This window comes from Bubalus bubalis, chromosome 7, assembly GCF_019923935.1.
Source record: "Bubalus bubalis isolate 160015118507 breed Murrah chromosome 7, NDDB_SH_1, whole genome shotgun sequence".
Taxonomy (NCBI): Eukaryota; Metazoa; Chordata; class Mammalia; order Artiodactyla; family Bovidae; genus Bubalus; species Bubalus bubalis.
In genome coordinates, this window is record NC_059163.1 from 73159455 (window position 1) to 73186108 (window position 26654).

The 26654-nt window shown below is 39.4% G+C and overlaps 1 protein-coding gene across 1 annotated transcript in view; it reads left to right on the forward strand.

Moving 5' to 3' along the window:
• The first annotated feature begins 9357 nt into the window (after positions 1 to 9357).
• Positions 9358 to 26654, forward strand: part of DHX15 (DEAH-box helicase 15) — a 54259-nt gene continuing 36962 nt past the window's right edge. The window contains exons 1-3 of the mRNA XM_006055604.4: positions 9358 to 9600; positions 16478 to 16913; positions 21721 to 21914. Coding sequence (XP_006055666.1) covers positions 9530 to 9600; positions 16478 to 16913; positions 21721 to 21914 — 701 coding nt within the window. The 5' untranslated portion in view covers positions 9358 to 9529. The remainder of the gene's footprint in view (positions 9601 to 16477; positions 16914 to 21720; positions 21915 to 26654) is intronic.

The following is a 26654-nucleotide window of genomic DNA, read 5'->3' on the forward strand; positions in this document are numbered from 1 at the left end:
TTTAATATGCTATCTAGGTTGGTCATAACTTTCCTTCCAAGGAGTAAGCATCTTTTAATTTCATGGCTGCAGTCACCATCTGCAGTGATTTTGGAGCCCCCAAAAATAAAGTCTGACACTGTTTCCACTGTTTCCCCACCTATTTGCCATGAAGTGATGGGACCGGATGCCATGATCTTAGTTTTCTGAACGTTCAGTTTTAACCCAACTTTTTCATTCTCCTCTATCCCTTTCATCAAGAGGCTCTTTAGTTCTTCTTCACTTTCTGCCATAAGGGTGGTCATCTGCATATCTGAGGTTATTGATATTTCTCCTGGCAAACTTGATTCCAGCTTGTGCTTCATCCAGCCTGGCATTTCTCATGATGTACTACTCTGCATGGAAGTTAAATAAGCAGGGTGACAATTTACAGCCTTGACGTACTCCTTTTCCTATTTGGAACCAGTCTGTTGTTCCATGTCCAGTTCTAACTGTTGCTTCTTGACCTGCATACAGATTTCTCAGGAGGCAAGTCAAGTGGTCTGGTATTCCCATCTCTTTCAGAATTTTCCACAGTTTGTTGTGATCCGCACAGTCAAAGGCTTTGGCATAGTCAATTAAGGAGAAATAGATGTTTTTCTGGAATTCTCTTGCTTTTTTGATGATCCAGCAGATGTTGGCAATTTGATCTCTGGTTCCTCTGCCTTTTCTAAAACCAGCTTGAACATCTGGAAGTTCATGGTTCACATACTGTTGAAGCCTGGCTTGGAGAATTTTGAGCATTACTTTGCTAGCATATGCTGCTGCTCCTGCTAAGTCGCTTCAGTCGTGTCCGACTCTGTGTGACCCCACAGATGGCAGCCCAGCAGGCTCCTCCATCCATGGGATTCTCCAGGCAAGAACACTGGAGTGGGTTGCCATTTCCTTCTCCAATGCATGAAAGTGAAAAGTGAAAGTGAAGTCGCTCAGTCGTGTCTGACTCTTAGCGACCCCATGGACTGCAGCCCACCAGACTCCTCCATCCATGGGATTTTCCAGGCAAGAGTACTGGAGTGGGGTGCCATTGCCTTCTCCGTTGCTAGCATATGAGATGAGCGCAATTGTGTGGCAGTTTGAGCATTATTTGGCATTGCCTTTCTTTGGGATTGGAATGAAAACTGACCTTTTCCAGTCCTGTGGCCACTGTTGAGTTTTCCAAATTTGCTGGCATATTGACTGCAGCACTTTCACAGCACCATCTTTTATTTATTTATTTTTATTTGCTACAATGGTGCGGAAATCCTTTTTTTTAATATAAATTTATTTATTTTAATTGGAGGCCAATGCAGCCATGAAATTAAAAGACACCTACTCCTTGGAACGAAAGTTATGACCAACCAGAATCATGGATTCCGGTCCCATCACTTCATGGCAGATAGATGGGGGAAACAGTGGAAACAGTGGCTGACTTTATTTTTCTGGGCTCCAAAATCACTGCAGATGGTGATTGCAGCAATGAAATTAAAAGACGCTTACTCCTTGGAAGGAAAGTTATGACCAACCTAGATAGCATATTAAAAGGCAGAGATATTACTTTGTCAACAAAGGTCCGTCTAGTCAAGGCTATAGTTTTTCCAGTGGTCATGTATGGATGTGAGAGTTGGACTGTGAAGAAAGCTGAGCGCCAAAGAATTGATGCTTTTATTTATTTATTTTTTTTTTTTTTTAGGAGTTTAATTTTATTTAATTTTATTTTTTTAATTTTATTTTATTTTTAAACTTTACCTAATTGTATTAGTTTTGCCAAATATCAAAATGAATCCGCCACAGGTATACATGTGCTCCCCATCCTGAACCCTCCTCCCTCCTCCCTCCCCATTCCATCCCCCTGGGCCGTCCCAGTGCACCAGCCCCAAGCATCCAGCATCGTGCATCGAACCTGGACTGGCAACTCGTTCCATACATGATATTTTACATGTTTCAATGCCATTCTCCCAAATCTTCCCACCCTCTCCCTCTCTCACAGAGTCCATAAGATTGTTCTATACATCAGTGTCTCTTTTGCTGTCTCGTACACAGGGTTATTGTTACCATCTTTCTAAATTCCATATATATGCGTTAGTATACTGTATTGGTGTTTTTCTTTCTGGCTTACTTCACTCTGTATAATAGGCTCCAGTTTCATCCACCTCATTAGAACTGCTTCAAATGTATTCTTTTTAATGGCTGAGTAGTACTCCATTGTGTATATGTACCTCTGCTTTCTTATCCATTCATCTGCTGATGGACATCTAGGTTGCTTCCATGTCCTGGCTATTATAAACAGTGCTGCGATGAACATTGGGGTACACGTGTCTCTTTCCCTTCTGGTTTCCTCAGTGTGTATGCCCAGCAGTGGGATTGCTGGATCATAAGGCAGGTCTATTTCCAGTTTTTTAAGGAATCTCCACACTGTTCTCCATAGTGGCTGTACTAGTTTGCATTCCCACCAACAGTGTAATAGGGTTCCCTTTTCTCCACACCCTCTCCAGCATTTATTACTTGTAGATTTTTGGATCGCAGCCATTCTGACTGGTGTGAAATGGTACCTCATAGTGGTTTTGATTTGCATTTCTCTGATAATGAGTGATGTTGAGCATCTTTTCATGTGTTTGTTAGCCATCTGTATGTCTTCTTTGGAGAAATGTCTATTTAGTTCTTTTGCCCATTTTTTGATTGGGTCATTTATTTTTCTGGAGTTGAGCTGTAGGAGTTGCTTGTATATTCTCGAGATTAGTTGTTTGTCAGTTGCTTCATTTGCTATTATCTTCTCCCATTCTGAAGGCTGTCTTTTCACCTTGCTAATAGTTTCCTTTGATGTGCAGAAGCTTTTAAGGTTAATTAGGTCCCATTTGTTTATTTTTGCTTTTATTTCCAATATTCTGGGAGGTGGGTCATAGAGGATCCTGCCGTGATGTATGTCAGAGAGTGTTTTGCCTATGTTCTCCTCTAGGAGTTTTATAGTTTCTGGTCTTACGTTGAGATCTTTAATCCATTATCTCAGTTCCCTGACCAGGGGTTGAATCCAGGCCCTCGGCAGTGAAAGCATGGAGTCTTAACCACTGGACTGCCAGGGAAATCCTATTTTGGAAATTTTAAAACACAAATATTGGGCATCCACATGTATACCTATGCTCCTGAAATTTCAAAGGCACAAGTCTACTATTAGGATTCTACAAGTTTTGCATTTGTAAGCTACGTTTACTCTGTAGCAAGAAATACCTGTATTTTGAAGTCATTTTTTAAAAAATTAATTGAAGGATTATTGTTTTACAGAATTTTGTGGTTTTCTGTCATACATCAACAAGAACTGCCATAGGTACATCATGTCCCCTCCTCCCGTACCTCCCTCCCGTCTCTCTCCCCATCCCACCCTTCAGCCTGTCACCGAGCCCCTGTTTGCGTTCCCTGACTCATACAGCAGATTCTCACTGGCTCTCTTATTTTACATATGGTACTGTCGAGTTTCCATGTTACTCTCTCCATACATCTCCCTTCTCTCTCCTCCCCTTCCCCGTGTCCATAGGTCTGTTTCTCCATTGCTGCCCTGAAAATAAATTCATCAGTGCCATCTCTTCAGATTCCATATACATTTTAAACGGTGGTGTTGGAGAAGACCCTTGAGAGTCCCTTGGACTGCAAGGAGAACCAAACAGTCTATTATGAAGGAGATCAGTCCTGGGTGTTCATTGGAAGGACTGATGCTAAGGCTGAAACTCCAATACTTTGGCCACCTCATGAAACAGTTGACTCATTGGAAAAGACCCTGATGCTGGGAGGGATTGGGGGCAGGAGGAGAAGGGGATGACAGAGGATGAGATGGCTCGATGGCATCACCGACTCAATAGACATGAGTTTGTGTAATCTCCGGGAATTGGTGATGGACAGGGAGGCCTGGCGTGCTGCGATTCATGGGGTCTCAAAGAGTTGGACACGACTGAGTAACTGAATTGAACTGAACTGAATTACTTTACAATATTGTATTGGTTTTGCCATACATTGACATGAATCTGCCACGGGTGTACATGTGTTCCCCATCCTGAACCCTCCTTCCACCTCTCTCCCCATCCCATCCCTCTGGGTCATCCCAGTGCACCAGCCCTGAGCACCCTGTATCATGCATCGGACCTGGACTGGCGATCCATTTCACATATGATAATACACATGTTTCAATGCCATTCTCCCAAATCATCCCACCTTGAACCTCTCCCACAGAGTCCAGAAGACTGTTCTATACATCTGTGTCTCTTTTGCTATCTCGCATACATGGTTATCGTTACCATCTTTCTAAATTCCATATATATGCGTTATTATACTGTATTGGTGTTTTTCTTACTGGCTTACTTCACTCTGTATAACAGGCTCCAGTTTCATCCACCTCATTAGAACTGATTCAAATGTATTCTTTTTAATGGCTGAGTAATACTCCATTATGTATATGTACCACAGCTTTCTTATCCATTCGTCTGCTTATGGACATCTAGGTTGCTTCCATGTCCTGGCTATTATAAACAGTGCTGTGATGAACATTGGGGTACATGTGTCTCTTTCCCTTCTGGTTTCCTCAATATGTGTGCCCAGCAGTGTGTTTGCTGGGTCATATGGCAGTTCTATTTCCAGTTTTTTAAGGAATCTCCACACTGTTCTCCACAGTGGCTGTACTAGTTTGCATTCCCACCAACAGTGTAATAGGGTTCCCTTTTCTCCACACCCTCTCCAGCATTTATTGCTTGTAGACTTTTGGATCGCAGCCATTCTGACTGGCATGAAATGCTACCTCATTGTGGTTTTGATTTGCATTTCTCTTGAGCATCTTTTCATGTGTTTGTAAGCCATCTGTATGTCTTCTTTGGAGAAATGTCTGTTTAGTTCTTCAGCCCATTTTTTTATTGGGTCGTTTATTTTTCTGGAATTGAGCTGCAGGAGTTGCTTGTATATTTTTGAGATTAATTCTCTGTCAGTTGCTTCATTTGCTATTAGTTTCTCCCATTCTGAAGACTGTCTTTTCACCTTGCTTATAGTTTCCTTTGTTGTGCAGAAGCTTTTAATTTTAATTAGGTCCCATCTATTTATTTTTGCTTTTATTTCCAATATACTGAGAGGTGGGTCATAGAGGATCCAGCTGTGATGTATGTCGGAGAGTGTTTTGCCTATGTTCTCCTCTAGGAGTTTTATAGTTTCTGGTCTTACGTTTAGATCTTTAATCCATTTTGAGTTTATTTTTGTTTATGGTGTTAGAATGTGTTCTAGTTTCATTCTTTTACAAGTGGTTAACCAGTTTTCCAAGCACCACTTGTTAAAGAGATTGTCTTTTCTCCATCGTATATTCTTGCCTTCTTTGTCGAAGACAGCACCATCTTTTAGGATTTGAAATAGCTCAACTGGAATTCCATCACCTCCACTAGCTTTATTTGCAGTGATGCTTCCTAAGGCCCACTTGACATCACAGTCCAGGATGTCTGGCTCTAGGTGAGTGATCACACCATTGTGATTATGTGAGTCATGAAGATCTTCTTTGTATAGTTCTTCTGTGTATTCTTGCCACCTCTTCTTAATATTTTCTGCTTCTGTTAGGTCCACACCATTTCTGTCCTTTATTGTGCCCATCTTTGCATGAAAAGTGCCCTTGGTATCTTTATTTTTTTATAAAAAGAGATCTCTAGTCTTTCCCATTCTATTGTTTTCCTCTATTTCTTTGCATTGATCAATGAGGAAGTCTTTCTTATCTCTCCCTGCTATTCTTTGAAACTCTGCATTGACAACAGAGGATGAGATGGTTGGATGGCATCACCTACTCAATGGACATGAGTTTGAGTAAACTCCAGGAATTGGTGATGGACAGGGGGAACTGGCATGGCAGTCCATGGGGTTGCAAAGAGTCGGACAGAACTGAGTGACTGAACTGAACTGATTCAAATTGGTATATCTTTCCTTTTCTCCTTTGCCTTTCACTTCTCTTCTTTTCATAGCTATTTGTAAGGCCTCTTCAGACAACCATTTTGCCTTTTTGTATTTTCCTTGGGGATGGTCTTGATCACCGCTTCCTGTACAATGTCATGAACCTCAGTCCATAGTTCTTCAGGCACTCTGTCTATCAGATCTAGTTCTTTGAATATATTTGTCACTTCCACTGTATAATCGTAAGGGATTTGATTTAGGTCATATCTTAATGGTCTACTGGTTTTCCATACTTTCTTCAACTTAAGTCTGAATTTGGCAATAAGGAGTTCACGATCTGAGCCACAGTCAGCTCCTGGTCTTGTTTTTGCTGATTGTATAGAGCTTCTCCATCTTTGGCTGCAAAGAATATAATCAATTTGATTTCAGTATTGACCATCTGGTGATGTCCATGTATAGAGTCTTCTCATGTGTTATCGAAAGAGGGTGTTTGCTAAGACCAGAGTGTTTTCTTTAAGCCTTTGCCCTGCTTCATTTTGTACTCCAAGGCCAAATTTGTCTGTTACTCCAGATAGTTCTTGACTTCCTACTTTTGCATTCCAGTCCCCAATAATGGAAAGGACATCTTTTTTGGGTGTTAGTTCTAGAAGGTCTTGTAGGTCTTCATAGAACCATTCAACTTCAGCTTCTTCAGCATTACTGGTCAGGGCATAGACTTGGGTTACTGTGATATTGAATGGTTTGCCTTGGAAATGAACAGAGATCATTCTGCCGTTTTTGAGACTGCACCCAAATACTGCACTTCAGACTCTTTTGTTGACTATGGACCTACAAGACCTTCTAGAACTAAACACAATCACAGAAAACTAACCAATCTGATCACATGGACCACAACCTTGTCTAACTCAATGAAACTATGAGCCATGCCGTGTAGGGCCACCCAAGACGGATGGGTCATAGTGGCGAGTTCTGACAAAACATGGTCCACTGGAGAAGGGAATGGCAAACCACTTCAGTAGTATTGCCTTGAGAACCCCGTGAACAGTATGAAAAGGCAAAAAATATAGGGCACTGAAAGATGAACTCTCCAGGTTGGTAGGTGCCCAATATGCTACTCAAGATCAATAAACTAACTCCAGAAAGAATGAAGAGACTGAACCAAGGCAAAAACAACACCCAGTTGTGGATGTGACTGGTGATGGACATAACGCCTGATGCTGTAAAGAGCAATATTGCATAGGAACCTGGAACGTTAGGTCCCAGAATCAAGGCAAATTGGAAGCAGTCAAACAGGAGATGGCAAGAGTGAACACTGATATTTTAAAAATCAGCTAACTAAAATGGATGAGGGGGGGGATGAGGGGGTCAAGCTGGTTTTCGAAAAGGCAGAGGAACCAGAGATCAAATTGCCAAAAATCCGCTGGATCATTGAAAAAGCAAGAGAGTTCCAGAAGAACATCTATTTCTGCTTTAGAGACTGCCAAAGCCTTTACTGTGTGGATCACAACAAACTGTGGAAAATTCTGAAAGAGATGGGAATACCAGACCACCTGACCTGCCTCTTGAGAAACCTATATGCAGGTCAGGAAGCAACAGGTAGAACTGGACATGGAACAACAGACTGGTTCCAAATAGGAAAAGGAGTATGTCAAGGCTGTATATTGTCACCCTGCTTATTTAACTTCTATGCAGAGTACATCATGAGAAACGCTGGGCTGGAAGAAGCACAAGCTGGGATCAAGATTGTTGGGAGAAAGATCAATAACTTCAGATATGCAGATGACACCACCCTTATGGCAGAAAGTGAAGAGGAACTAAAAAGCCTCTTGATGAAAGTGAAAGAGGAGAGTGAAAAAGTTGGCTTAAAGCTCAACATTCAGGAAACTAAGATCATGGCATCCGGTCCCATCACTTCATGGGAAATAGATGGGGAAACAGTGGAAACAGTGTCAGACTTTATTTTTTTGGGCTCCAAAATCACTGCAGATGGTGACTGCAGCCATGAAATTAAAAGACGCTTACTCCTTGGAAGGAAAGTTATGACCAACCTAGATAGTATATTCAAAAGCAGAGACATTACTTTGCCAATAAAGGTCCGTCTAGTCAAGGCTATGGTTTTTCCAGTAGTCATGTATGGATGTGACAGTTGGACTATGAAGAAGACTGAGCGCCGAAGAATTGATGCTTTTGAACTGTGGTGTTGAAGAAGATTCTTGAGAGTTCCTCGGACTGCAAAGAGATCCAACCAGTCCATTCTAAAGGAGATCAGTCCTGGGTGTGCTTTGGAAGAAATGATGCTAAAACTGAAACTCCAGTACTTTGGCCACCTCATGCGAAGATTTGACTCATTGGAAAAGACTCTGATGCTGGGAGGGATTGGGGGCAGGAGGAGAAAGGGACGACAGAGGATGAGATGGCTGGATGGCATCACCGACTCCATGGACGTGAGTTTGAGTGAACTCCGGGAGTTGGTGATGTACAGGGAGGCCTGGCGTGCTGCGATCCATGGGGTTGCAAAGAGTCAGACACGACTGTGAGACTGAACTGAACTAAAATGGACTGGAATGGGTGAATTTAATTCAGATGACCATTATATCTACCACTGTGGGCAAGAATCCCTCTAGGTAGGTAATTCGCTTCAGTCGTGTCTGACTCTGTGCGACCCCAAATACCACAGCCCATCAGGCTCCACCTTCCCTGGGAGTCTCCAGGCAAGAATACTGGAGTGGGTTGCCATTTCCTTCTCCAATGTATGAGAGTGAAAAGTGAAAGTGAAGTCTCTCAGTCTTCCACTTAGCGACCCCATGGTCTGCAGCCTACCAGGCTCCTCTGTTCATGGGATTTTCCAGGCAAGAGTACTGGAGTGGGGTGCCATTGCCTTCTCCATAATAGGCACGCAAGAAAAAGTTACGCCTTTATTGCCAACTTTCCCTATTCCAGTAAAAACATCGATAGACTGAATGCATATTGTCCTTTTCTAAGACAAAATGTTAAATCAACTGTACTCTGATACAAAAAAAAATTTTTTTAAGGCAAAACTGATTACGGTAAGTCTTGAAATTTTCTCAATTCAGTTTCCTCACTGCAGCTGAGCTCAGCAGTTTCAAGTTCCAGACCTGGAGTTATAATTGGGTTCCAGCCCTAGCTCTGTCCCCCTAATGCCAGGGTAATACAGATGGATAGAACCACCTACCCAGGATTAGACTTTCTCTTTTCTCAATTTCCAAAATCAGAGGGGCATGAAAGACCCAAAGGCTCAACCCGCCTAGCACCCACCAAGAGGGCGGAAAGTGGTGGCAAGAGGGCGGAAAGTGGTGGCAAGAAGGAGAAGACTGGCACGGAGGAATAAAGGCGGGCCCACGAGGCAGCGGGCGGGGCTGGAGTTCCCGCCTCCGCTGCGCGCGCGCGCACTACAGACGCACGCACGCACATCATACCGCGGAAGCGCGCGCGCAGGCCCAGCCCTCGTCGCCGCCGCCATTTTAGCTCCTGGTTCCGGCCGCACGGTGTAGGGTGTTGTAGCGGGAGGGGTGGGGGTCCTCCAGAGTTTAGTAGGTGCCCTCGACTGCGCCGATAGAGCCGCCAGGGTTTGTTTTTTCCTTCCTTCATAACCGCCTGCTCGAAGAGTTCGAAAATGTCTAAGCGACACCGGTTGGACCTGGGGGAGGATTACCCCTCCGGCAAGAAGCGTGCGGGGACCGATGGGTAAGCCAGGCCGGGGGCGCGAGGCAAGGGCTCGGGCTTTGTTGGGGTCCCGGCGGCGGACGGGCCAGGGAGGGCCAGGCCGAGCGGACTCCGGGGCCCGACGCTTTGTTTCCCTTTCGGCTCGGGTCATTGGCGGCGGGGCACGGGAGAGCGGTGCCACTCCCGGCGTTTGGCCCGGCAAGGGCGCGGGGAGCTGAGTGGCGCGGCCGCCGCCCGCCCAGTTGGGAGAGCGGAGAGGCCTGGCGTGGTCACTGGGGCGCCTCCTCCCCGGGCGGAGTCGAGCGAGAGTCACTTCGAGGGGAGCGGACGGGAGGGAACCGCGGACCTCGTGGTCTGGGCTCCCGGTAAGGCCTGGATCCGGAGGAGAGAGTGGGGGAGGGCGCGGCAGGAGTAGTCGCTTCCAAGGGCGCTAGGTACTTCTCGGGCAGCGGGGTCTGGGAGAGGGCCTTGGGGGGGAGGCTGAGTGCCCAGCAAGGGGAGAAGCGGAGGCCGGAAAGTGACAGAGGCGCGTGGATTCTGGTGTAGGCGGGGGTGGAGGTGGTGGAAGTTGAGTGAGGCGTGCAGACGAGGAGTTATCGGGGGGTGGGAGAGTAGAGGGCCCGCCTTGAGAATAGAAACTGTGGAATATACCTTTTGGGCAGCAGCTGGTGATTTGGGGCCGCTGAGTTTATACTTTGGCGGGAGAGCGCGTGCCTCGGTCCATTCAAACACTTCAAAGTAGGTACGAGGCAAACTTCCGCTCTCTGCCCATGCTCCCGCCATCTCCTTTATTTCCTGCTTTGGCCGAAACAGTAGTTACAGGGTTATCCCTGGGATAGATATTAGAAGATAGTCTTTCTCTTTTTTTCTTGTGAGTTCTTGTTTTCTGTCCCTCTTCCCCGCCCTCCTTCGTAAGTAGCTTTTGAAACAAGACCCATTTCAAAAGTGTCTAGTAGTTAAAACGGCAAAATGTCGCCCTTGGGGAGATTGCTTGGGAGTTGAAATACACAGGTGTTTTCAGATTTCTTTCTACTCAGCCTTTTCTTCAAGATGCAGAGGAATTTAACAATTGACTTTCGCAATTGCATGAAAATAAGTTTTTGTTCAATGTGTACTTCCCTGATGTACAGAGATTTATTCGAATAATTCAGGCAGAGACTTGAAAGTCTGCATACCTTCAATACTTTGCATAATTTTGCATATTATTGCGTGTATACTTGTGCAGAATCGCTGTGTCAAGTTTGTATAACTTTTTTGAATTTCTCTTCACTCAGAGTCCTTCCTTTGGGTTGATTGAGGTGTCTGGGGAGTATAAGCCAGGATAGGGTGTACTTTTTGATATCTTTTCATGTATTGAATACGGGAAGTGTAAGTATGTAAGATTTTAATCTGGTAAATTTTTTAGTTTGCAGTGTTACATGTCAGCTTTGTCATTTTCGGCAGTGGACCCTCACTCCCCCCAACACACACAGCAAAATTTTAGCTCCTTACAAGTCACAAACTCTTTAGACCTGGAAGTGACTTGAAAGAGAGTATAATTGTTTACACTCAAGGGATGAGGAATGGAGATCCAGAGTTGTTAAGGTGGCTTGTGCGACCTTTCAGTTTACAGCTGAATTTAGAACCTTGATCTTTTGATTTGCCTCTTGCTTTTTCCAGTACAGCACACAGACATGACTAGTTGAGAGTCATTACAGCCTTTTTAATGACATTTATATTGGGTTAGTAAAGCAGGGAACACTTGGTTCTTTGTTCCTGTGAAGCAACAATAAGTTGCTTGTCATCTGGTTAAGGTGCAACTTAGCATCTTAATCTCTCTCACAGAGTTGAAATTGGAAAAAAAATACATTGTAAATGAATGAATCCACTTATATTATGATGTATGTGCACCATTCAAATGCTTGGAATTAGTGGTCCCATGATAGGGACATGGATTTGCGCCTTTTTTCTTGTAAATCTGGCATCTTTAGTAAAAATATTAACTTTTCGGGTCTTTGATGGTGAACTTATGATTCACCTGTGTATTATAAATGACATCTACCTTAGATGAAGGAGAGTTCATCTTGGAAATAAAGCTCACATTCTGAGATGTTTTGGTGGGGCATTTGTATAGTAATTACTATGTCACCTGAATGCCATTTCTCATAGAACTTTCTCTAGCAGTGAGTTTACAGTGTTGATAAGTGCTTGGGATTCCCACCTCATACCCCATTTAATAATTTTAAGTTACTTTTGTTACTGTCTTGCAGCCTTGCAGGGTTTTTTTTTTAAGCCCTGCTAGTTATAGTTAACAGGTGGCTTTACCTGGGAGAGTAGGCCTGTCGGTCATGTGAACTCCACTGCCAAACATAAATGTCCCATTTTCCCCATTCCTGAGAAGTGAAGGTAATTTCAGTGAGAGATTATACTCAGATTCATGCTCCTAAACTATATTTGGCTTTGTTTACTCGTGCTATATTTTAGTTTTGGAGTCAGGTAGAGACGTTGAAGGTTTCTGTTACATATTGACTTTCTTTTTTCCATTATTCACAACATTTTCTGTGTATAATTATTAACCAAGAGACAACTTACTGTTGAGGTATGGAAAAAATTTTTGAAAATAGGGACTTTTTCATCTTAATATTTGTTTTTGTTATTACTGCCTGATAAGTTTTTTCTGTTAAAAATGTGAAGCAAATGTAGTGATAAAATAATATGTGTAGTTCCCAAAATATTTTAGGTACTATATGTGTGTGTATGTATATATATGTGTGTGTGTGTGTGTACATGTTTTTTTCACTGAAGTTTTGCAATGTAGGTGAGGTTAAGTAACTTGCCCCAGGGACACAAGAAATGTCCATTCATAAAAATGTAAAGTAAAAGTAAAGTAAAAGGCAAAAAATTCTCAGATGCCTTCATCCCCTTCTTTATTTAATCTCTTGATGAAAATTTGTTTTACTTATATGTCTGCATATTTATTCACAGGTATGAACTATAAAATTTGATAGCCATAGGATCTTTTTCTTTTATTGGGAGGTACTTGCTTTACAGTATTGGGCTAGTTTCTGTCATGCATCAACATGAATCAGCCACAGGTATACATATGTCCCCCACTCTTGAACCTCCCTCCCATCTCCCACCCCATCCCACTTGTCTAGGTTGTCACAGAACCCTGCGTTGAGTTCTTTGTGTCACAGCAAATACCTACTGGCTGGCTATTTTACATAGGGTAATGTATGTTTTCACGCTACTCTCAGTTAATCCCAACTTCTCCCTCCCACACTGTATCTACAAATCTGATTTCTACGTCTGCTTCTCCATTGCTGCCTTTTAATATGTATTATTTAGGCTTTGATTTTTTTTTTTTAATTCACCCAGAAATGTGTCATAAGCTGTGGAATAGATATACATTATTCTTTTCATTGGCTGCATAGTATTCCACTTGTAAAGGAGTATCATAATTTATTTAGCTAGTTTCCTGTTCACTGATTTTTTTGGGTAGTTTTCCAACCTTTTAAGTAAAAAGTGCGATGAATGTCCTTATGTGTACTTAGTAATATATCTTAAAAGTCCAGTATATCCTTGGAAAGTGAGAATGCCAGATTAAGAGCAGTGCTTATTTAAAATACTTGGATAAACAGGTTACATCTTTAGAGTGTTTCTGTTATTCCGTGTAGAATTTTAACCTGGTATTTTAAATTAAAAAATACGATAACCAATGTTATACTGGACATTTATTATGTTCCAGGCTCTATTTTAAGCACATTACGTATATTAACTCATTTAATCCTTGCATTACTCCATGAGATTTTTTATTGATGAGGAAAGAAATAACTGATTATATAGTTAGCTTAAGTGCTGAGGCTGAGGATTAAGCTGAGGTAGAATACTGAACCCTGTGCTCAACAACTGTGTCCTGTTGTGTCTCTTCCTGTCAGTATTGTGGCTAAGTGATTATAGTGCACTGCTTTGATAATTGGTTTTTTAAGCATTAGACCTCAATTAGTAAATCTTCTAAATAACAAACTCCTTTATAGTAAGAGTACCTGTTTTAAAAAGGAAACATGCATATATACAATATCCTACATATATTTATGAAGCGGTGAGTTTGAGCCCTCCTTAACTGGCCCTTTTATCTTCCCTGTCCTGTTGAAGTTAGAGAGTTAGAATCATAGCCAACATTTCAAGGTGATTGAATTTGCTTTCTTGTTTTAATCTAAGAGACTCTTAATACTGTTCACTTTGCAGATTAGTACACCGAGGCTTATATCTTTCCGGTGGATATGCAACTGTGATCTCGGTGCTCCTTTTACACTTACATCAGAGTTAAACCCCAGTATGTGGTCAGCAGTTAATCTTTGTGTCTTCAGAATGTATTTATTCCTTCCTCTGTTGTGGTTGTTTTTGGTAATAAAGTTTCTGGTGAAGAAGGCCCTTGAAAAACACGCCAGGTCGCCCTGTCCCTCACCAATTCCTGGACTTTACTCAAACTCACGTCCATTGAGTCGGTGATGCCATCCAACCATCTCATCCTCTGTCATCCCCTTCTCCTCTTGCCCTCAATCTTTCCTAGCATCAAGGTCTTTTCGAATGAGTCAGCTCTTCACATCAGGTAGCTGAAGTATTGGAGTTTCAGCTTCAACATCAGTCCTTCCAATGAACACCCAGGATTGATCTCCTTTAGGATGGGCTGGTTGGATCTCCTTACAGTCCAAGGGACTGTTAAAAATCTTCTCCAACACCACAGTTCAAAAGCATCAATTCTTCTGCACTCAACTTTCTTTATAGTCCAGCTCACATCCATACATGACTACTGGAAAAACCATAGCCTTGACTAGATGGACCTTTGTTGACAAAGTAATGTCTCTGCTTTTTAATATGCTGTCTAGGTTGGTCATAACTTTCTTTCCAAGGAGTAAGCATCTTTTAATTTCATGGCTGCAGTCACCATCTGCAGTGATTTTGGAGGTCCCCAAAATAAAGTCAGCCACTGTTTCCCCATCTATTTGCCATGAAGTGATGGGACCGGATACAAATAAATGGCTGTCTGAGGAGCCCTTACAAACAGCTGTGAAAAGAAGAGAAGCGAAAAGCAAAGGAGAAAAGATATACCCATTTGAATGCAGAGTTCCCAAGGAAGGATGGTTGGTGGTTTATTTTGAAGTTAGGCCAGGAAGCTTAAGTTCTGAACTGGTGGGGCTTCATTTTGTATGCTAGGTAGATTATCCTTTAGGTTCCTTTGATTTCTTTCTTTTTATGCCAGATGGGATGAGAAGTTTCAGTTTTAGCTTGTATATCTTATAGTTCTGTAAAAGGTGAACACTGGGATGAGAGAAAGGAGAAATCACTTTTTATAGATACATGTATGAAAAGATTTTATGTTAAAAGTATATGTGTGTGAATATTTGTGTACGTGTAATAAGATTTTTCTCTCTAGGTAAGTTTCTGTAGAATAGAATTTTATTTTCAAAAGGACAAGAACAAATAAAATTGGTCAGCTTATCATTTTTTGTAATTGGGAAACCATCGTAACTCATGCTGGGTTCAGCATTTTAGCTGTATTCTCCTAAGGGGAGTAACTGTTGCCCAGCCGATATGCTCTTACAGAGAGTGAATGGTTTTCCCTTGTCTGCTGCTGATAATTGGGGCATCAGAAATTCATGACTTTTGTGTGTTGTGGATAAGGAACAGTGACATATTTAGCAGCTTGTTTCGTGGTTCCATGTTGCCTCACTGTTTCAAGTCTGAGTCCAAATACCTTGTACATTTGTCTGCTGTAGAATTTGGTCTGAAGTAAACTAGATTAGTTCCCAAGAGTAGGAGATGGCAACCCACTCCAGTATTTTTGCCTGGAAAATTCCATGGACAGAGGAGCCTGGCGGGCTACAGTCCATGGAGTCAAAGAGTGGGACACGACTGAGCGCGCGCATGCGCGCGCAAAAACACACACACACACACACACACACACACACTAGATTTGTAGAATGAATAAACAGATAACTTTAAAATTCTTACTGTATTAGGGATCGTCTCTAGTCAAAGAGTTGGACCCAAATTAGCAACTAAGACACAATAGCTAGTAATTAAAAGTAGATAACAGAATTGACTAAATGACCTAAGATTAATATACTGGTCATCTGCATGATTTTAAAATTTTAAATAACTTAATAGTAACCCATGATTTTTTTTTTTTAATGGGCTACTTTTCACTTTCTGGATTAACATATACATAGGTTCTACAGAGTATTTTCAATGTTTTACTATTGCTGTTAATGATAGATGCAAGAGTAAACAGTGAAAACCAGAGCAAAAAGTTTTAGTTTTTCTTATAGAGTAATATATGCTTTTTGAACAAAATCTGGAAACTATAACTTAAGAAAGCAAACTTACTTGTTCTTCAATTCATATTTGTGTGACTGTAATGTGAGGTGGAATTATCTTTGAGGCTGAAGCAACAAGATTTATTTCTTGTTAAGTTTTAAATACACTTTCAGTGCAAAAATACATTTTCACATAACCTGAAGGAGAGTTTGGGAAGGACTGATGCCATTCTCTTTGCCCAATTTGTCCCTGCCTTTTTCCCACACTGCCCTTTGTCTTTTAACTTCTAAGAAGAAAAGGATTTTACTTGCAAAATGAATTCTTGTGTTATTTCAGCTGATGGGTAAAAGGTGGAGAGACACTGTTGTTACCAGAATTTGAATCATCATCAAAGAAGGGAAAGATAGTTATGAATGAGGCATGGAGAATCCTTGATTAAAAGTTCTTTCTCATTGTTTCTAATACTTTTGAGTTTTATATCAGTTTATTTATTTGGTTGTTGGACTTTTACTTTCTTGTGACTATAATGCTGCTGTGAACATTTTGCATAGAATTTGGAATCTGAATTGTAAAATTTTTTTTTTTCTTCTATTTTTAGGAAGGATCGGGATCGTGACCGTGACCGTGAAGATCGGTCTAAAGATCGAGACCGAGAAAGAGATAGAGGAGATAGAGAGCGGGAAAGGGAGAAAGAAAAGGAGAAGGAATTGCGAGCTTCGACAAATGCTATGCTTATCAGTGCTGGATTACCACCTTTAAAAGCTTCCCATTCAGCTCACTCAACCCACTCGGCACATTCAACACATTCAACACATTCTGCGCATTCAACACACACCGGACATGCAGGACACACGTCACTTCCACAGTGCATTAATCCATTTACCAACTTACCCCACACACCTCGATACTATGATATTCTGAAGAAACGACTTCAGCTCCCTGTTTGGGAATACAAGGATAGGTTTACAGATATTCTGGTTAGACATCAGTCCTTTGTACTTGTTGGTGAGACAGGGTCTGGTAAAACAACACAGGTGAGTTACTGCATACCATGGTACGTAGTTTATTAATGTTTGTGTTTACTAAATGTTGTGAATTTGGTCCTGGCAGTTATTCTCATTGGCTGGGCTGTCAGAATATTTTGAGGCATAGCTGCTTTCTCTAGCACTTTTTAGTGACTTACAGGGTGGAGATTCTGTAGGGAGTACCTATTTTCCTGAGTCTCTTTGGGAAAACAGCAGTACTGGTTTTTATACCCCCCCTCCCCCGTTTTATTATGTAAATTATGACAGTGATACTCTCCCACCCACTCTGAATTTGGGGTGGTACATACCTGGGGGTGCCAAGGTGAGGAGATCTGAACCATTGAAGTGATTTTTGTTTTTGTCATTTTCATTTCTTTGTTTTTATAATTGTTTTGAACTATGTGAATGATACCTGTTCTTTTTAAAAAGTAGAAGAGCTAAGTAAAATCTCTTTACTTATGATCTCCATCCAGTAGTGTCCCCATCCTCCCCACCCCTGAACTAAACATACATATTAGTGTTGTGTTAGTAATATATTTAGGATATTTCTCAAACATGGATGAGCCCTTATTTGCTAGGCCCATATCATAGACATCTAGGCTGTTTCTGATGGTTGTTTTGCATGGGAAAGTATGTATTTAAGATAAATTTCCAGATATTGCTGGGTCAGAGGAGGATTAATTGTAATTTTGGTACATACAGCCAAATAACCTTCCATAGGCAATAGGCAACATAGTTTACCCTTCCATGAGCATGTATTAGAACAGATGTGGAAAACCACTAGAGTGTGTTACTGAACTTTTGCAAATCTGATAGGTGGAAAGTGGTATTTCAGTGTAATTTTTAACTTGCATTCTCTTGAGAAGTGAGGTAACTGTATTTTCAGATGCTTGATCCTGACCTATCAGAACATTTCTTAGATTTTACAAAAATAGTAGTCCCTGGCTATTGTAGAAAATTTGGAAAATTCAGGAAAATGTTGGAATGAGTTTATTATTCCTCATGCTGAAATAATTACATTGTTTCCTACTGGCCTGTTTTTCCATATTTATCTATGATAGGTGTTCACATTTGAGTGTACTGCATTTACAAGATAACATTTTTTTAAGGTTACATGACACAAATTATTAATTATTTCATGGAGACATTTTGAAGACTACAATAGCAGCCCAAATTGAAAGTTTTTGTTATTTAAAAGACTGAGCTTTCGTTAATATGATATTTCTTTTAAAGTGGAGGAAATGTAGTGTTGTTGTTAGAAACTAAAACTGTTGGTTTATTTTTATCACCTTATGGAAATTTAAAGAATTAAATACATGGAAAGATATAACTCTGAACTTATTAATGTTTTTAATAATTATTTCAGTGGTTTATGTAGTTTGTTTAATCAGCAGTTGGGTAAAGCCAGGCACTGTGTACTGTGTATTAACGCATTTTTTCAGCAGCCATGCAAGGAAGTTGTTAATCACCATTTTACAGATGAGCAAAAGGAGATTTAGATTTATGAGAGGTTTAATTAGTAGGTTGCCCTAGATTACATAGTAGGTATGGTTGGGTTCAGTATTTAAAACTTTTTACATTTGTCTCATAGCCAAAGTTACTTCATATTGCTCTTCTGGGGTCTTATATGGTTAACATTATTTCAGAGATGAGCTTATTTAGAAGAAGTTAGTAGAGAAGAAGGTCAGGTGAACTCAGAACAAGAGGTTTGTGATTATTTGAATAGTTACTTGGGATTTTTTGTTTGTTTTTAATACTTAAGATACTTGGATACTTAGGGTGGCAGGGCATTTGGGGGATTTGAAGGGAACTCTTCAGATAATGAATTTGATGCAAATACTTTTTTTGGCATACTTCTACTGAATTTTGACTCAAAACCATTAAGAATTGTCAGCCATTTTGAGTAATTTTTGTGTGTGTGTGCCTATCAGAAAATGAAATTCTCCAAACAAAATCTACTGTAGTTTAACTTTTGACTGAGATTGATAGTGAAGACATTCTACATTGCAATTTGGTATGCATATACTATAGCCAAATAAAAAACTAAAGCTAATTCAGCCAAAGGGACAGCATGAGAAAGGGCATATGTTTAGAGAGAAGAGAAAGCATATCCCCTGGCCAGAGTGTGTAGTGTGTGTTTGGAGACGGAGGTGGGGCTGGGGAGACTGAAACAGTAGCTTTCTTGCTGTAGATCAAGGGGCCAGCAGAACCTTTAGGTTGAAGGGAAATGACAAGGAATTTTATAGAAATGTCCCGTCTAGTGAGAATGTTGATGACAGGCTTTGTAGGAAGTCATAAAAATTTGATTTTGTATAGAGTGGTAGAATGGAGAATAAAGGATAGATTGATGACTTCTGTCAGTCCAGTGGTTAAGACCCCATGCTTCCACTGCAGGGAGCATTGGTTCAGTACTGCTTAGGGAACTAAGACCTCCCATGCTGTGTAGCCAGGAAAAAAAAAGACAGATTGGAGTTACGATGTTACTATTGTTGAGTAGGAGACATGGGAGGGATTTTTAAGTATTTGGAGAAAGGTGAGAAGTGGTGTTGGTTTTAAACTTGTTGGATTCAGGGTACCAAAAAATCAGCCATTCTTCAAGTGAAATGATAAGGTCAGGTGTAGGACTAGGGTTGGGATTGACATTTATGTATGACAGAAGAATAAATAAATCACTCAGGATGATATATAAAACAAGGAGACTGAGGGCTATGGATCAGTTTTTAGGTAGATAGTCACAGTTGGAGGAAGGGAAGAAGCTTAGGGAAGGGATGGCTTAAAACTTTTCTGGAAAGCCACATCTGGCTTGAGCAAGTCAGTAGCATATTTCATGATGTACTTCCCTTCTTAATGCTATTCTAAGAAATATGGATAGGTATGTTGATGGAGCCAGGTTCCAAATCTTGTCTAGAAACCCTTGGAAGTTCCTGAAACCCTTTCAGAGTTCCTGAGATTTTTTTATATACTTCAAACAAAACAAATATTGTAGTACATTCAAAATAGAAGCAACTGTCTTCTGTTAAGCCAGACATTAGAGATAAGCAGATGTAAAACAGTGTAGTCTCTTGCTAAATTTTGTTTTGTAGGATGTACTTTCTTCATAGAAACTGTTAAGGCTAACATAGAATGGGGCTTTACTGTTAAGGAATTAATAAATCCTTTAACAAGTTTTCAGTTTGAATTTCCTAACATAAGGAATGTATTAGTTGTTGGGCATCCTGGGTTATTTTAAAAGTATAAAGAGGTCCTGAGATCAAAAGTTCAAAAACTGATGAATTAGCCAAAGTTGTTCCTATCTTATTTTTAAAGTGGGAGTAAGCTATTTGTTTCACTTGAGTGAATTTAAAAATCTGTGAATGTTCTTGCCTTGAGAGTTCTGAATTAAGTTTTAATAACTTTAATTGACCAATGAATGCTTATTTGAATTTCATTTTGTTTGATCATATGAAGTACATTTTGCCTTTGTAGGCGGTTTGCTGAAATGAAGATACATATAAAACTTTTCTGGAAAGCCATATAAACTTCGATCTTTTGGTTTACAAGCCCAGAGATGCCCTTCTATTTTAGTTTAGTATTTGTGTTCGTTTTAAGTCCTTTAAAGATATGCATATTTACATTCCTAGAGAAGCAGCATAATCTCTCCTTTCCCCTTTCAGATACTTGTCAATGACAGCAGTTATCCCAAAATTGCAGAAAACCTGACTACAATGCAATAATAGTACCACAGCCAGTGTTCTTCAAATATCACTCTACAAATTATATACCAAAAAAATTCCCATGTTTCCTGTAACATTAAAACCAGATAGACTTGAGGGCTTTGATGGAGACCCATTGTGTCTTTGTAGCAGTGGGTTCCAGTTTAATGTAGTAAGCCCTTAAGATTTTTCCCATGGTTCTTTTTCGGGTAGATGGGTAGAGAAAGAACCATTAAATTAGAGGATCTCTGAGCTTCTGTTGATAATGAAACAGCCAGGAAATGCACTGTCATCATGGCAACAACCAGCTGCTTATATCTGTTGGTCTCCCCCTGGCCCTTCTGTACCCTTCACTGCACTCCTTCAGGGAAGTGCTGTTGCTACTTCTCTAGGTTCTATTGACTTTGAGATTGACAGTTAATTTTAAGATCTTCCTAAAATTAACCTTTAGGATGTTACTGTTGTGTATACTTCTGAGGGGAAAAGGATAGGAGTTAGATTCTCTTGACTTAGCTTTTTTTTTTTTTTTAAACATTTTGAATGTGCTTCACAGCATGTAGGATCTTAGTTCCCCAACCAGGAATAGAGCCTGTGCTCCCTGCATTGGATGAGTGGAGTCTTAACCACTGGGCTGACAGGGAAATCCCTAACATAACACATTTGAATTGAATTGAAAGATGCAACTTTATAACTGCAAATAGATATTATTTCTACTTTTATGTGCATTACTTTGTAACTGAAATTGTATAAGAATTTAAGTTAACAGTTTCTTATAATATTTTTGGGAACTAACATTTGTTAGAAACTTAGAATTTTCCTAAGTTGAATTTATTCCCCCTGTGTATAGAAAAATGCTTGGTGGTGGAACATTGATACCATACAGCATATTCAGCTCAGTGTACGTAGTTCACTGAGGTGTGGTTTACATCATATCAGTGTTGTCTGTGACCTTTCCTTGCCTTGGAGAGCTCATGCTATTAAAAGTTGGAGTCGTAAATAATAACTGTGATGTGCCTAAATTGAATTTTGTCTTGAATTTTTAGAATGAGATAAAACACTTCATGTTAAACATACTCCATGTGTAGGCAGAGTAGAATTAATTTAAATGTGAAATTATTTGATAGATTCCACAGTGGTGTGTGGAGTACATGCGATCATTACCAGGACCCAAAAGAGGAGTTGCCTGTACCCAACCCAGGAGAGTGGCTGCAATGAGTGTGGCTCAGAGAGTTGCTGATGAAATGGATGTGATGTTGGGCCAGGAAGTTGGTTACTCCATTCGATTTGAAGACTGCAGTAGTGCAAAAACCATTCTTAAGTAAGTACTGTCTTTAAAAATGGACACTATTTCCCTTCTGCTTTTAGTTTTCTGCCACCAGATAGCAGACCTTGCTAGTGGAGTCTCAAGTTATCCAGTTTTAGAATAATCCAGATTAAACCTTCTTATGCTTACTAGATGACTTTTTAATATGGATTCTTTTTTGTTGTTGTTAGTAATATATATAGCTGTTCAGTAGACACTGAAGTTCATAGGTCAGATTTTAGTTACTTGGTGCTATATCTTAGGTGAAGTGTATCATTTAAATATGACAGAAAGGTAGATGATATATCTTAGTAAAGGAAAAATATTTGTAGAAAGAAGGATGTATGGGAAGGGATATGATTTATTTGGGGTAGAGGGCTTTTGATACTAATTACACTGGTGTTACCATGGATGTGTTTTGAACTAAAAGGAGCAATCTTTTGTAATACACTCTTATTAGAGTCTCCTCAAAAACCTCTTCGTTATACCGTATTGAACTTCTTTCTAATATGATTGACAACCATATTGAGCTTCTTTCTAATACTTTAACTTCCCTGATTTCTAATCTTCATCTTCACACTTGCATTCAGCATAAGTAGTGTGATGTTTGTTGCCTGATGGTAATTCTTTTGAAAATCTTTTGTTTATTCCGTGTGTATGTGTATGACAGTTCATTCATTTTTTTAAAATGAGTTCTTTGTCTTGATACAGTCTTCTCTCTGAGGTTGTTTTTAGAAGACAGTGGTGGATAAGATGTTACATAGACAGTGACAGGAGTCTTTGATGGCAGACTTTGATACAGCGTTACAGGGGAAGCTATGTATTTTACAGAAAACTTCAAATGTATGTAAAAGTAGAATAATGCTGTAATAAACTTATATTTATTTGTCTTGCATCTTTAGAGTTGACTCATCTTGTTTCATCCATATCTCAACCCATTTCTGTGTCCCCCAAAATAAGAAGCAAATCCTAGGCATCATATACTTTTGATCTGTAAATATTTCAGTGCATCTGTCGCAAAAATAAGATTTCTCTAAATGTAACTGTGCTATCACAACTTAAAATTTTTTTCCATAATCAAAACCTTGTTACCTTTAAGATTCCATCTCAGTTTCTTTGATTTATTGTTTTATTATAATTTCCAATTAATTGCTTTATTAATTAGTTAATAGTAATTGAACTTAAGTGTTTATTTCAGTCAGCTTGTCTTTATGACTTTATGAGGTGTGTTTTTGACTTAAACCTTAATCTTTACTGAATAAATTTTTAGTGACAGTCATGGTATTTATCAGTTGTAAATACAGTATAATTGACAAAAGTGTTATCTAAAATCTAAACTTATTTTTTATTACTTTAAGATTAGATAATGTCAAGGAATTGAGGATAATAAAGTGCAGATTTTGCTCACCTTTAGGAGAAACAATATGACATTTGATTTACTGTGTGTTGAATTTTTTTTAAAGTAAGCCATAGTTGAGCAGGGAGAGCAGAATTTAGGAATTGGGAGATGAGAAAGTTACATGCAATATTAGGGCAAAATGTGTAAATGTTTATAGTAGGAAGTGGTAGGCTTTCAAAAGATGCGTGCTTGGGAAAGATTTTAGTTCAGTTAATAGGGAAAGAATGACAACAGATTTGAGAGCTCTGTCTTTGGCATTGTGATTTTTTTTACGGAATGGTTTCTAGAGGCTTTATTTAAATTTAAAAAGAAACCTTAATTCTTATAGGGTAAGCTTATTGGAATTTCTTCTGGAATCTTCTGAAGAGCTAGAAGGTAACCTAGTATTGTCTTTAAGTGATATCACATCCTATTAGTATGGAGTGAGTGGTAGTTTTAACTAATGGGAGTGCTTTATTAAGTGCAGTGTCTTATGAATCCCTAGATATATTTTGTGTAGTCATCCATCAATTTGTTTCTTGAGAACCCAGATGTTCAAAATAGCTAAAGCTTTAACTTAGTGAGAATTAGTTATGTAGTTGATTGGGTAGGAAGAGTGAATACATCAGACAACTATCAGATGACTATTTGAGCCCTCCATTGAGCTCTCCATTATCTGTTTTCATGTGTAGATATAAAATGCCTATGTATCTACTTTGTAGCCAGAAGAAGCCTTTAATCTTCACTGTAGGATGGTGACGAGGACTAACTCATAAAGATTCTGCTTGAGGAGCTGAGAATTTAACCATATCCTTCCTGATTCATTGTGTACACTACATAAATGCTGGTTTACTAATTAATTTGTTTGAGACTACTTTAGCTTCATCTTTATACGCTAATGGTCCAAAGATAGTTTCTCCAGTGTTTGGGACACATACGTGTCTACATTATAGGTCTTAATATTGCTCTAGTTAGGATTGGATCTAGTGTAAATTTGTGTACACTGTGTTAAAATAGCTATCCAGTCCCAGTAGGCAAGTTACTTTTCAAAACCACCACTGCTATATGATTTTTATAATTCGCTGTGTGTTTGCCTGCTCCCATCTTTTTTTTCTCCTAAAGTATTGCTTTTGCAATGTACGTATGTTCCTTTGGCCATCTTGGAATGGAAGTTATTGGGGCGGGGGGGTACCTCAATGAGGTAGTTAAAATATTTAATATTTACATTATTATTGATAGCTAATTTCACTATTATTTTTGGTGATATGCTTCCTATTTGTTTTTTCCTCAAACTATAAAATTACTGCGAGATCGTGATACCGAGGGAACCTAGTAACTTTACCTTACGCAAGTAATGCTTAGTCATTCATTCAGTCAGCTAATAACTGAGTACCTTCTGTGTGTTGGGCAGTGCTAAGTATAGTAGTAAAAGTAAAACTGGCCCCGTCCACATTAAGCAAATACACAGTAAATATAAAATTTCAAATTGTGATTAGGCTTTGAAAGAATTTTGGAGTGTATTTGAAAGCATGATTTGAGAATTCACTTGAGGTAGGAAAAGAGAAGGCAGAATTTCAGTCAAGAACTGAAGTAAAAGTAATGGTTTGCCAGGAGTAGCAATAGGGGTACAGACTTTAGGCACATGGAACACCATTTTTAAAAACCCTTTTTTTCTGAATGGAAAAAAAAGCATACTTTTTGCTTGAAGGCACTGTAGTCGTCATGTTACTTACACTGATTTGTGTAAGTCAGCATTTCTAAGGCAGATCAGTTTTGAGATGGTTCAGGACAGGTTTATAGACAGTATGGATAATCAGAGATAGGCTTGATTCTTTTTCTTAACCTGATTGGAACATAAACCCATTGGGAAGGGAGTATGTATTTGTATACTTGTGCATGGATCCTTTTTAAAAAAAAAAGTGACATGGAAGGGGCAGCAGAGGAGTGTGAAAACTTGTCACTACAGTGTACACTATCAGTGAACATAATTGTGGAAAGGGTAGAGTTTTCACAGAAAGACATTTTCCCTGATTGTTTAAACTTGCCTTGGTGGAGAAGGTACAGTGATAGGTTGATTTGGTGTATATAATTTGCCTTTTATTCTGAATCGTTTGCTGTTAAGTATCAGTTTCATTTCAGTTTTGGAATTTGTCAGAAGGCTAGGAACTCAATCTGGGATAATGTGTATGAAGCAGAAAGTATTGCAGCTCTTTCTTGGAGGACACATGCTGTTAGCTCTGTAAGAGTAGGTAAGCATCTTGAGATGTTTATCTTTTATATAACTTAAGGACAAGCTGCTGGAAATCAGGAACAATTAAGATAGGACATAGTCTAGATCTAATTGAGTGATGGGGAAAATAAACAGCCTGGGTGTTAAGCTATGATAAACCCTTTGTAAAACCTGAGGGAGAGATGTTTTGAACAAACCAACTAAAGAAGTACTATTTCGCAGAACATGGTTCAGAAACTTGGGGAATTTTTTAATTTCCAAAAGGCAATCGAGGTGAGAAGATGAAAGAGAATCTAAAAGTACATAACAAATACAAGAGCCTAGTATAACAGAACCTCTAAGGTTGCTACTTGGGGAGGATTTACCAGCCATTGCCATAACAGATTCTTTGGGACCTCAGGAAACAGTTTGAAGGACCAGCTGCATGACTACTTAGAGTTTCCAGAGTGAATTTCTAACAAGGCAGTCTTGTTCTAAAAACTTGAGAAAAGAATCAAAAGGAAACAGATTGTAGAGCACAGACTCTAGGATCATAGTGCCTAGTTGTGTCCTAGTTCTGCCACTTAACTGGCTGTGACTTTGTCCACGTTAATTAACCTCCTTGCGCTTACTGCTTTTTCAGAAGATGGAGCTGACAATAACAGCTACATCTTAGGATTGTTCTCAAATCAAATATGTAATTTTTGTGTGTCCCTTAGAATAATACCTGTAACACAGCAAGTGCTAAGTCAACGTTTCTTCTCTTGCTGCTGCTGATAGTGGTGGTAGATTTTCACTGTGAGAAATTGTTGTATTTTATTAACCAGTTAACCTGGTTAATTTAAAATGGACTTACAAAGCTAGTTTAATAAAGTCCCTTTTAATACAGTATTTGAATTACAATGTGAATTACAATTACAATTTGAATTACAATGAATTAAACATTGATATTACTTGTCAATATGAAATGAATGAATGAATCCAAATATTCTTTTAGGGCTGAACGTAAGATGTGGAAACAAATAGAGATTATTAATTATATAACCATCAATTATAAACTAATTTATCGAGCATCTGTTGTATGGTGGGCTTTGTTCTAATTCAAGTGCATTTCTGAATTAAGGAAAAGTAGTTTTACTGGATCTTCAGAAAGGAGTAGGTGTAAAGA